Here is an 11928-nt window from a genome sequence, read left to right as displayed (position 1 = left end):
AACTGCGGCATGGTGGCGCAGCGGTAGAGTTGCTGCCTTACAGCGAACACAGCGCCGGTGACCCGGGTTCGACCCTGACTACGGGTGCTGTCTGTACAGAGTTTGTACGTTCTCCCCGTGACCTGCGTGGATTTTCTCCAAGATCTTCGGTTTCCTCCCACACTCCAAAGACGTACAGGTTTGTAGGTTAATTGCTTGGTAAATATAAAAATTGAGCAAAAAAGGTAAGTTGGTGCCTACTTTATGCTGATTTCTACTTAAAGATGGGAGTGGCTGTTGCATGGGGAGATTAAAAGTGTGGATAACTTCCCAAAAAAATCACATGAATTGGCTCTGAAACAAATAGTTTTTTTTGTAAATTGCTCAACCTGATGCTCCTGGTTATCTCTGCAAGGTCCTCAGTCCCAGCCTTCCATTCCATTCGTCCCAGTCACCAAACTAATCCAGTGCTAATCTACTTTACCCCTTGCATGGGCCAATATTTTGTGATGGTTAATCTTTAAATTGCAATGGCTTTAGCAATTTCACCAGAATCCCTTGTGTCAGATGAAATTTCCACCCTACCTTTGAATCACAGTTTTCCTTCAAATTTTCAACTATGTTGTTCCTAGTTATTAAATTGGCCAACCATGTTCAAGGTGAAAAATTCTCAAAAATGTTCTTGATCCGATTCAAAAATAAGATTTTTACATTTTGCTCATAGACATCTTTCAATTTATGTTTCAGAGCCTAATTTGTACTCAGGAGGCTTTGAATAACAACTGGTTCGTAGGATTCAAATGGAATTTTACTATATACCTCAAGGAACAGAGGGAACAGGGTTAAGTAATCAACAGGAGAGATGTATAATCAATGATGCAGAAGAGGAGACAATGGGGGGGGGATTCATGATAATGCAGACTATAGAGTTCCTACGTGGATGAAGGGCAATTATTTTTTTCTTTATTGGCAGGGGATAGAATGAGTGATTAGTGATGTATCCAACAGAATTAAATTTACAGAAGTATTCATTGAGATATGGATAGCTAGAAAACCCAGTAAGAACAACTATAATTAATCTGTGCACTCACATACACACACACACGCACACGCATACATACACGCACGCACAAATATATATATAATAATTAATACGATTTTTATGGGGTAGATTTCAGGCCTCAGTTCTAGGATGGCTCAGTTTAATTTGTTTGATTGCCTTTGAGAAAAAAGCAGTTCATATATGATTAAAGATATTTGGCAATGAATTCAGCAATTCATCTTAGAATGATAATAATCTTTTTTTTTTTGCCAATGTGCCACCTATATCATAGACCCAAACCTGAAAAGGGTTGACTGGCATTGCAAAAAGGTTGGACAGGCTAGACTACCATCCCGTGGAGCTTAGAGGAACATGGAGAAAGCCTGATCGGAAATTTGAAGTGGACTTGACAGGACAGTTGTTGAGGGGATGTTTATTTTTGTGGGAGAATCTAGAAATAAGCATTGTTTAAAAATAAGACCTCACCTTATATAAGGCAGAATGAGACAATTGTTTTCTTCCCCCAGAACATTCTGAGTCTTTGGAATCCTCTTCCTCAAAGGGAGGTGGAAGTAGGGTCCTTAAATATTTTTAAGGCAGACAAAGATAGATTAGTTAAATAAACAAAGGATTGAAAGTTTACCATGGATAGGGAGGTATGCAGAGTTGAGGTTACGTGTAGATTAACCATAATCCAATTGAAGAATGACAAAGCTGGCTTGTAGGATCGAATGGGCTACACCAACTTCCTCTGTTCATGTGTCCATACTTTATTTCCATGGCTATTGTTTTCATTGCAACTCAACGCATGAAGAACTCATGGCTGGATTCCATCTCTTCTGTGGTGAGAATTTTGAAATGATGCAATATCAGTTGCTGCCCACCAGTTCAGATGTTTTGCTTATCTGGGCAGCTTTCACAGAACATTTTTCATTGAGGAAATAACTCTTATTGTAATAGGTCCATTTTTTTCATGTGACACCTCAATACAATTTAAATTAAGATCCAAATTACCAGTTGTTTGAGCTTTTGGATCAGGAAGATTGTAGGTGTAACTTGATGGTGGTAAAGGTAAGTAAATTCATTTTAACAAGTTATAAATGATAAGTTATAAAAGTGACATAAAAACAATTTTTCTGTCAATTTACTAAAACTACCATCAATCAATTAATCTTTTTTTTTCCTGAACTCTGTCTGGTATTGTTGAGCTTGTAACATTATATTTGTAATGTTACCATCCCAACTGTTACCAAATATTTCTCTCACCTGCTTGACTCACAGCATTAACATGCACTGATAGACACAAAATGCTGGAGTAACTCAGCGGGACAGGCAGCATCTCTGGTGCGAAGGAATGGATGACATTTTGGGTCGAGACCCTTCTTGCACTACCATTTACAACACATCCCATGCTACCACAATTTGCAATGGTACTGTCTGCACAAAAGTCCACAAAAGTCCACTAAAGTCCACTGAGAACATATTTCTCAAACAGCTGATGAAGGGGCTGCAGAGGATCACAGCTTGTAAAGCTGCTATCGCACAGCCTCACAGCTAACTGGTAGAGTGTTCATGTTCTCTGTGTACACATGGGTTTCCCCTGGCTGCTCCGGTTTTCTCCCATGTCCTTGCGATATGCAGTTTGGTAGATGAATTGGCTGGTATAACCTGCCCTAGTGTGTAGGTAAGTAGTAAAATCTGAGGGAGGGGGAGGTTTGACAAGCATAAGGAAAGAGTAACAAAATGGGATTAATATAGGATTTGAATAAAAGGGTGGCTGAAAGTCAATGTAGGTAACAAATAGACCTGTCTCCATAGACACAAAATGCTGGAGTAACTCAGCGGGACAGGCAGCATCTCTGGAGAGAAGGAATGGGTGAAGAAGGGTCTCGACCCGAAATGTCACCCATTCCTTCTCTCCAGAGATGCTGCCTGTCCCGCTGAGTTACTCCAGCATTTTGTGTCTACCTTCGATGTAAACCAGCATCTGCAGCTTTTTCCTACACAGACCTGTCTCCGTGATGTATTCTCCTATGACTCCATGAAATTTGATTTGCAAATTCTTCGGTAGAGAATAAACGGAGAGTTTTATTTTCATCCAAATCAATGGAAGGAAATAGACCATCAGTATAGACCAGAACATCTTATGGTCTATTTTATTTGATAAATGCAAGCTAGTCGAAATAAGCACATGCATTGTTCCATCCTTTGCCCAGTAGCTCTTTGTTTGACCATGGTGCCGGTGCCTGTGCCTTGCAAATGATTGCCTTTGATTTTGTTGGTGAGGATGGAAATTTCACTGGTATTTTTTTAAATCATCTCTAATGCACTTTCACGGGATCAAAGCTGTGCCTTTGCCTATAGTGCACCAGCTCAAAAGGAAACAATCCTCAGCTTGCAGAACATAATCATTTTTTTTAGTTTACAGAAACTGGTAGAATCCTTGGAGGTGCACACTTACTTAATTGAGCACCTTTGTTTGTTTGTAGAAATAAAGAACTGCAGATGCTGGTTAATACACAATAGGGCACAAAGTGCTGGAGTAACTCAGCAGGTCAGGCAGCATCTCTGGAGAACATGGATAGGTGACGCTTCAGATCGAGATCCTTCTTCGGTCTGCAAAAGGGTGTTGATCAAAATCGTATCTAGGGATGCTGTCTAACCTACTGAGTTACTCCAGCACTTAATGTACCTTTGTTGGTTTGTGAGAAGGTGCTGAGCAAAACCACTTCAGCTGCTGTGGGAATTGAAAGTTTCCTCCACAAATTTGATGAAGTAGCATCATGGAGCAACTAATGGGGCGGCACAGTGGTGCAGCGGTAGAGTTGCTGCCTTACAGCGCTTGCAGCGCCCGGGGACCCAGGTTCGATCCCGACTATGGTGTGCTGTCTGTACGGAGTTTGTATGTTCTCCCCGGGACATGGGTTTTCTCGGGGATCGCTGGTCGGTGCAGACTCAGTCGCGCTGTATCTCTAAACTATAAACTAAACTAATATGTGTCTTCAAGCATCTAAATTCATTTTGAAAAATCCTCAACACAAAAAACAAGTAGGTTGCAGTGTTAGCAAGGTTTGCGATGCTCCCTGTTCAACACTGCGTGTGGAGTGGAAGATGCTTGTGGCACATACACTTGTTCTCTCTCTCTCCCTTTTTCTCTCTCTCTTTTTCTCTCTCTCTCTCTTTTTTTCTCTCTCTCTCTCTCTCTCTCTCTCTCTCTCTCTCTCTCTCTCTCTCTCTCTCTCTCTCTCTCTCTCTCTCTCTCTCTCTCTCTCTCTCTCTCTCTCTCGCTCTCTCCTCTCTCTCTCTTCTCTCTCTCTCTCTCTCTCTCTCTCTCTCTCTCTTTCTCATGCACGTGGTCGTGCACTTATATTTGTAGGGTCAGGTAAAGGTGAGTTGGCCTACTGTCTCCCTCCCTACCACCCATACCTCTCTTCTTGACTGCTCCCGCCCTCAGCCCATCCTCTCACTGATGTTTACTTTGTGTATCCTCCCCCACCCTGCTCTCTGATCTTCTCCTGCCCTCCCACAGATTCCAGCTTTTACAGGCTCTCTCTCATTGTGCTCACGTTACCACCCACACTCCAGCGCCTAACTCCTGCACCCACCCTTGCTCCAGCCCTGGCTCTAAGCTACACATTTCCTCCCACACTCCACCCAAATGCTGGGCCCTGCTCCCTGCTCCATGGTACGCCCCAGCAGCACACTTGGGCCTGTTCCCAGCCGCATTTGGTCTACGTGGTCATGTTCTGTCCATCGGTGAATCTGTTCAGGCCCTGCCTCATCCACATAGTTAATACCATCCACTGCACAGGCCCTCATTCCAGATCTCACTCGTATCCCTCTCTTGGGTCTCAGCCATGCTGTGGCGCAGCAGTAGAGCTGCTGCCTTACAGCGTCTGAGACCTGGGTTCGATCCTGTCTGTACTGAGTTTGTACGTTCTCCCCGTGACCTGCATGGGTTTTCTCCGGGTGCTCCGGTTTCCTCCCACGCTCCAAAAATGTACAGTTTAGTAAGTTAATTGGCTTTGGTGAAATTGTAAATTATCCCTAATGTGTGTAGGATAGCGTTAGCGTGCGGGGATCATTGGTCGGCGCGGACTCGGTGCGCCAAAGGGCCCGTTTCCACGCTCCATCTCCAAAACTAGCTGCACCGTTATCTTCACTTCCAGCCCACCAGCCACTTGCTGAGAGTAGGCAGCTAAGGCAGAGCCAGGTCAGTATAGCTTGCTGTGGCTATCTCGAACTAGACTCAAGCACAACATGATTATTGCTCAGTGCAATAGCCTGTAAAGATGCACAGCATAAAACTGACTGCCAGTGTTGTAAGCTCAAAAAATACTTCTTCTCAGATGACATTGCGGATCTAGTAACCGATGTATACAGTGCTTTTTGTTTCAGAATCATGGTCATTTGGCAAATCAAGTTAAGCTCTATGGTGAAATGGAACAAGCACTAGAAGTTCCTTCTTCTGGCTTCACAATTCATATTTTTCTGTCCCTTATCTCACATTTTTTTGTTTTTCATCACTGGTCATTGCCAATCAAAGAAAAACCTCACCTGTATCCACCTATCACTTGCCAGACTTTATCCAGCCCCTAACTCTCTTCCAGCTTCTTCCTTCCCCCACCATAATCAGTCTGAAGAAGTGGCCCGACCCAAAATGTCATCTATCCATGTTCTCCAGAGATGTTGTCTGATCCTGTTGAGTTACTCCAGCACTTTGTGTCTTTTTTTGTAAACCAGCATCTGCAATTCATTGCGTCTGCAAACACGAGGAGTCACTATATAGAGGCAAGAAGACAGTTCTTTGAAATGTTGGGACACCTGCATTATCGCTCAAACATAGACTGTCTCATTAAAGAGGGGGTGTGCAGTTACCCTACACAGACAACACCGGTAGTCCCTGGGGAATGGCAGACAATGAAATTAATGGAGGCACTTAAAATTATTAATCAATTTAATAATTCATGCAGAGAGTAACTACATTCTTTCCAGGAGTAATTACCAACTTGTTTCGCGAACTATATGTCAAATGTTTTTCTTTCAGAATGATACTCATTTGGTTCCTGAGACTGCCCTTTGTGGTGTTATTCCTTACGGTGGTGGGGGGAGTTCCAATAGGTAAGCAATTAAATACAGCACCGAGTTATTAAAGACAATGACGTATTTTTGATATGTGTGAATAAAAATAATGCAGTTGACGAACTTTGTATGTGCTTTGAAGTCATCATATGGAGCTTCTTAACTAAGGTAAATATTACAAAAGAAATGAATGGAGAGAAAATTAGTGGATGAGTGGGGAGCAAAGTGTGGGGGCAAATAGTAAGTAAACAAGACTAGAGATATGCATTGAGCCTGTGGTGTAAAACAGATTCTCTTCACAAAGTCACCAAGTATGGAAAGTTTCTTAAGGAGAAGACTATTTACTCTTTACAAACGAACAGAACGTTGGAAGTAGAATCAGAGTTGGCCATTTAGCCCCTTGTTCCTTGTCTACCATTCAACAAGATTATTTCATTTTCCACCACTCTCCTCATGTCCTTTCATTCATCCAATGTCCAGACGTCTATAGATCTCAGTTATTTAGTGTAGTCAGTGGCTGAACTGTGTTTTCCTGAGTAGAGAATATCAAAGGTTCTAAGTGAAGAAAATTTGTTCTTTGATCTGAAATAGCCATGCCTCCCTAACCTATTAAAATCTAGCTCTGTGGTCATTTGTTTTAAACGGTTGTCATAATATCACCTTACCTGGATTAGTATCAAATATTCTACTTGATAAAGCTCCCAGCAAAACCCCATGGGAGCGTTTTGATGTTAAAAGCATTATAAAACTAAATGTTTTGTTGTTGAAATTAAGAGGATATAATGATTCAAAATTCCCCCAAGGCTCAATTTTGAATCCATATTGTTTCCAATTTTCATTGCTGGTTTTTTTTCAGAAACTCGTGAGAGATTTGTAAGAAGGAGAAGCAGATGAATTAACACTTTAGACCTGAGGGGCAGCTCAGATACCATAGGATGATTTTTTTAAAATGAGTAAAGAGAACAGTGACAGGTGATGTTAAATGCTGATAAAGATAAAATACCAGTTGGATGAATGAAAAACAGACAAGATTTATTCCATGAACATTGTCAAGAAATATACCCTAGGAATCTAGATTCATTGCTCAATATGTTAAACCAATGCAAAGCAGCAAACATGGACCCTAGCAATCTTGGATTCAATACTCGATATGTTCAACCAATGTGGAGTAGCAAACAATAAACTATATTATGCTGCACGGGTGGATGCTATGATGAGCAGGCAATCAACTCTGCCATAATGGAGTCACAATAGACTGAAGATGCTGGAATCTGGAGCAAAAAACAGACTGCTTGAGGAACTCAACAGATCAGCCAGCATCTGTGAAGGGAACGCCCAGATGAAGTGTTTCAACCTCATTCGGCAATTGTCCCTTTCCTTCTATAGATGCAACTTGGCCAATCCCACCCCACTCCCAGTCTCTCCAGCAGTCTGTTTATTACCCCTGCATTATGGCACTCAGGTAGGAATCTACCTTTCATGTCAATGGAAGTCGTGATCAAATTATATCATGCTCTAATCAGTTCATACCTTAATTGTCAATCTAGCCAGCAAGAACCAACAGCAATCAGTGAGAGTCAGTCTGAAGAAGGGTCTCGACCCAAAACATCACCTATTTTCTTCAACGATGCTGCCTGACCCGCTGAGTTACTTCACCTTTTTGTGTATATCTTTGGTGTAAGCCAGCATCTGCAGTTCCTTCCTACACAAAGGTTTAATGTGCATTGGCAATCAGGCATTCAGCATTCAGTCTCCTAACTCTAGTATTTGGTACATTTGGGTGACGGGCTAATTGTCTGGTGCTTCTTTTGTGTCACTGGGATTTATAGGGAGTTGAGGGGTTTGGCTTGAATTCAAGCTTACTCCAGGAATCAGTTGCTCCCAGACACAAATGCTTTTGCGGCCATTTTTCTAGAATTGCAACATGTCTGGGAGACTGAGCAACAGGCACGAAGAACAGGAGGAGGAGGAGGAAGAACAGGAGGAAGAACAGGAGGAAGAACAGGAGGAGGAGGAGGAGGAACAGGAGGAGGAGGAAGAGGAAGAGGAAGAGGAAGAGGAAGAGGAAGAGGAAGAGGAAGAGGAAGAGGAAGAGGAAGAGGAGGAGGAGGAGGAGGAGGAAGAGGAAGAGGAGGAGGAGGAGGAGGAGGAGGAGGAGGAGGAGGAGGAGGAGGAGGAGGAGGAGGAGGAGGAGGAGGAGGAGGAGGAGGAGGAGGAGGAGGAGGAGGAGGAGGAGGAGGAGGAGGAGGAGGAGGAGGAGGTGGAGGAGGAGGAGGAGGAGGAGGAGGAGGAGGAGGATGATGATGATGATGATGATGATGAAACGTATCCATTAAGGAATGTTGCAGAACCATTCACCCATGCACACCTGGCTGGATGACTGCAATTCAGTAATAGCTCCGTGACTGAGCTTCACAGAGGACTGTGAATAAATGCTTCTTCAAGGAGTAGTTGGAAATACCATCTGCATATCGGAGTTTCCCCAATCACATGTAGTACTTAATGTGTAGGAAGGAACAGCAAATGCTGGTTTACACCAAAGATAGACACAAAATGCTGGAGTAACTCAGCGGGTCAGGTAGCATCTCTGGAGAAAAGGAATGGGTGACTTTTCAGGTCGAGAATTGGGGAAGGGTCTCGACCCAAAACTGCACCTATTCATTTTGTCTAGAGATGCTGCCTGATCTGCAGAGTTACTCCAACATCCTTAATACTGAATGGCTCCCAGTACTCCGAAAGCAGACACAATGCCCTCATTCTGTGGGAGACCATTGTGGCACCTGCATTTAATGCTCCATGGGAAATGAGAAGGCGGCAATTGAATGGCAAACCCATGGTGATAAACCATGGTCCTTCATTCTGTTGCATAGCCCTCACAGATTAATCAAGATGTGTTCCAATGGATGCAACACACAGATGACACAGACATATGGCATGTTTGAACCATTCTGCCACCCGGGCTGCTCAGGGAAACTTGGCAGCCAACAACAGTAGGGGCTCAAGGCTCGCAACAGAATGCCACTCTTACATTGTTATCATGAATGCTTAGGCCTTACTATTAAGTAGGAGAATAGGTGCAGAGCAGAGAAAGAAGGACCAAAAGGAAATACTGGGAGTGAAGAGTGGAGGCAATGTAAAGGCCTTCTTTCTAGCCAAGCTTCCAACCAATAATCACTATTCCAATTCCCATTCAAGCACAGTCCTGTTTTTTAAATAGAAATCAACAGGAAATCAACAACCCAGACCATATTTATGGCATACTAATAACATACAAAATTAAAACATTTCACAGTTGAACAGCAGTGTATAAAAGCCTGTGGCATTTGGGTTTGAGCCCTTGAGATCATAATAATTAAATAAAGCATGAGTTTTGTGAACTGCTAGAGCAATTCAAGTTGCCTTGAGTTAAATATGTAGCTTAGTTTAGGCATCCACTTTGCATCGCATTCTAAAATGGTACTTAGAGGCTTTATTGGCCCAGTGGGGATGCTACTGGAAATGATTTTATAGAGTTACGTCAGAGTGTAAGGAATGGAATATGTCAATGTGGAAATTCTAATGTGCACCAATGTCCCTGTGTGTTCCCTTCACAATTTAGTTTAAAATATACAGTCGACAAAGATCAGGAAGATCTCCACACAGGGACTGATCAAACATCAAATGAGCATCTAAAAACAACACCAATAGCAACATATTCACAATTGGGGTCAGCACAGTGGCGTAGCTGATAGAGTTGCTGCCTAACAGTGCAAGGGATACAGGTTTGATCCTGACCTTGGGTGCTGTTTTGTGTGGAATTTCCACAGTCTCCCTGTGACTGAGTGCGTTTCCTCCAGGTGCTCCAGTTTCCTCCCACACCTCAAAGACGTGCGAGTTTATAGGTTAATTGGCCCCTGTAAAATTGGCCCGAATGGATGAGAAAATGGGATAACATAGAATTAATGTAAACAGGTGATCAGTTGGCAGACTGCTCCTGAACATTTCAAAATTATCCTTAAAGCTGTAGCAAAGCATTTGTCGGTTGTTAAATCTTTCCGGGCATTTTGGCCATGGGAGCTTCATTCCCGGACATGAGACTGGAGGCTAAAGAGTCTTAAGATAAGTGAGATAAGTCCTCTGAATTTGGACTAGGTGGGAACTAGAGAGACCATGATAGGAATACCCAGTGGTGACACTTAGGTTAGGTTCAGCCCAAACCTAAGGTTGGTTGATGCTTACCTTTAAAGTTCTTTGTCTAAAGCTGGCATCAAACCAGCATGAGGATGTGTCACAACACAAATATCTGACAAGTAGTAATGTTGGCAACAAAACATCCTTGTGTGGTTGAAACATATTGTCCTTCAGGTTGGAAATCTGCCAATTTTACCTGGTCTGACATGTGGCAGACTCTTAAACGGCCCAATTAGTATCAGGGATGGGCAATACATGCTGGGCTTGCCTGTGACAGCCAGCTCGTAAATAATGAATACATTTTGAAATACATTTAGCTGATGTGATAAATTGCTAAATAATCTGGAAGCTGGTACTGAGGGCTCCATTAATTTTCGCAGTAGGAGAGGGAGGGGGAGATACTCTAGGGAAAAATGCATTAGTGACTACCTCCACTCTGGGAGCAAAGTCATAAAGTCAGAAGTGATAGGAGCATATTTAGGCCATTCGGCCCATCAAGTCTACTCCGCCATTCAATCATGGTTAATCTATCTTCCCTTCCGAACCCCCATTCTCCTGCCTTCTCCCCATAATCCCTGACACCCGTACTAATCAAGAATCTATCTATCTCTGCCTTACAAATATCCATTTTCTTGGCCTCCACAGCCTTCTGTGGCAAAGAATTCGACAGATTCACCACCCTTACCATCATCACCCCAAACTCCATTATCAATCTCCAGAGCACAAAGCTTGTACATTCAGAGGCCGACCTTATTGTTACCACTGACTCACTCACTAAGATGTTTGAGAATGGGCCTCACACTAAACATCCGTTAGACAAAGATCATTTACCAACAAGCACCCACTGCATTATAATACATCCAACAATAAAGATCCACAACTACATTCGTCACATGTAAAACTTGAGTCACCATGTTTTTCTCAGGAGCTTTCGGCAAAGGAGACATTGATGATGATATTTACATCTGCTTTCAGAGTGCCAGCAATGCCCTTGGCCATCGAAGGAAAAGAGTGTTTGCAGGTCAACATCTCGAACCCAGAACAACATCCTGTTTACAGGGAGCACTAATTCCAGCAACACTCCTTATATTAATAATGTTGTCAAATTCTCTAAATGATTAAATGATTAAATTAACCTAATAATCAAATGTATTGGGATCTTTTGTGAGTTTAGTGGCGGCACGGTAGCGCAGCGGTAGAGTTGCTGCTTTACAGCGAATGCAGCGCCGGAGACTCAGGTTCGATCCTGACTACGGGTGCTGCACTGTAAGGAGTTTGTACGTTCTCCCCCGTGACCTGCGTGGGTTTTCTCCGAGATCTTCGGTTTCCTCCCACACTCCAAAGACGTACAGGTATGTAGGTTAATTGGCTGGGTAAATGTAAAAATTGTCCCTAGTGGGTGTAGGATAGTGTTAATGTACGGGGATCACTGGGCGGCACGGACTTGGAGGGCCGAAAAGGCCTGTTTCCGGCTGTATATATATGATATGATATGATATGATAGTGAGTGCACCACCTTCCTTTACAGATTCTCAGGAAGCTCTGGGCAATCGGTTCAAGCAAAATGCTACACTGGATGCTATCAAAAGAATGGACAGAGTGTATAAGGAGACAAGAGAAAAGTGAGTAGTCATCATGGTTTTGCTCGGACTCCC

The 11928-nt window shown here is 42.9% G+C and overlaps 1 protein-coding gene across 3 annotated transcripts in view; it reads left to right on the top strand.

Annotated features, from left to right (window-relative positions):
• The first annotated feature begins 2055 nt into the window (after nucleotides 1-2055).
• LOC144606482 (eosinophil peroxidase-like) overlaps nucleotides 2056-11928 on the top strand; it is a 41867-nt gene continuing 31994 nt past the window's right edge. For 2 of the 3 annotated variants that reach the window (XR_013548954.1, XM_078422643.1), the window contains exons 1-2: nucleotides 5989-6142; nucleotides 11802-11895. Coding sequence is in view for 2 of the 3 variants with exons in the window: in XM_078422643.1 (XP_078278769.1) it covers nucleotides 5989-6142; nucleotides 11802-11895 (248 nt within the window). In the remaining variant the exon portion in view is untranslated. Of the gene's footprint in view, nucleotides 2093-5988; nucleotides 6143-11801; nucleotides 11896-11928 lie in introns of those variants that run through there. The other variant, XM_078422645.1, reaches the window with a different exon arrangement.

This window comes from Rhinoraja longicauda, chromosome 26, assembly GCF_053455715.1.
Source record: "Rhinoraja longicauda isolate Sanriku21f chromosome 26, sRhiLon1.1, whole genome shotgun sequence".
Taxonomy (NCBI): domain Eukaryota; kingdom Metazoa; phylum Chordata; class Chondrichthyes; order Rajiformes; family Arhynchobatidae; genus Rhinoraja; species Rhinoraja longicauda.
Note: the sequence above shows the minus strand (reverse complement) of the source record. Positions and strands in the feature narration are given on the sequence as shown.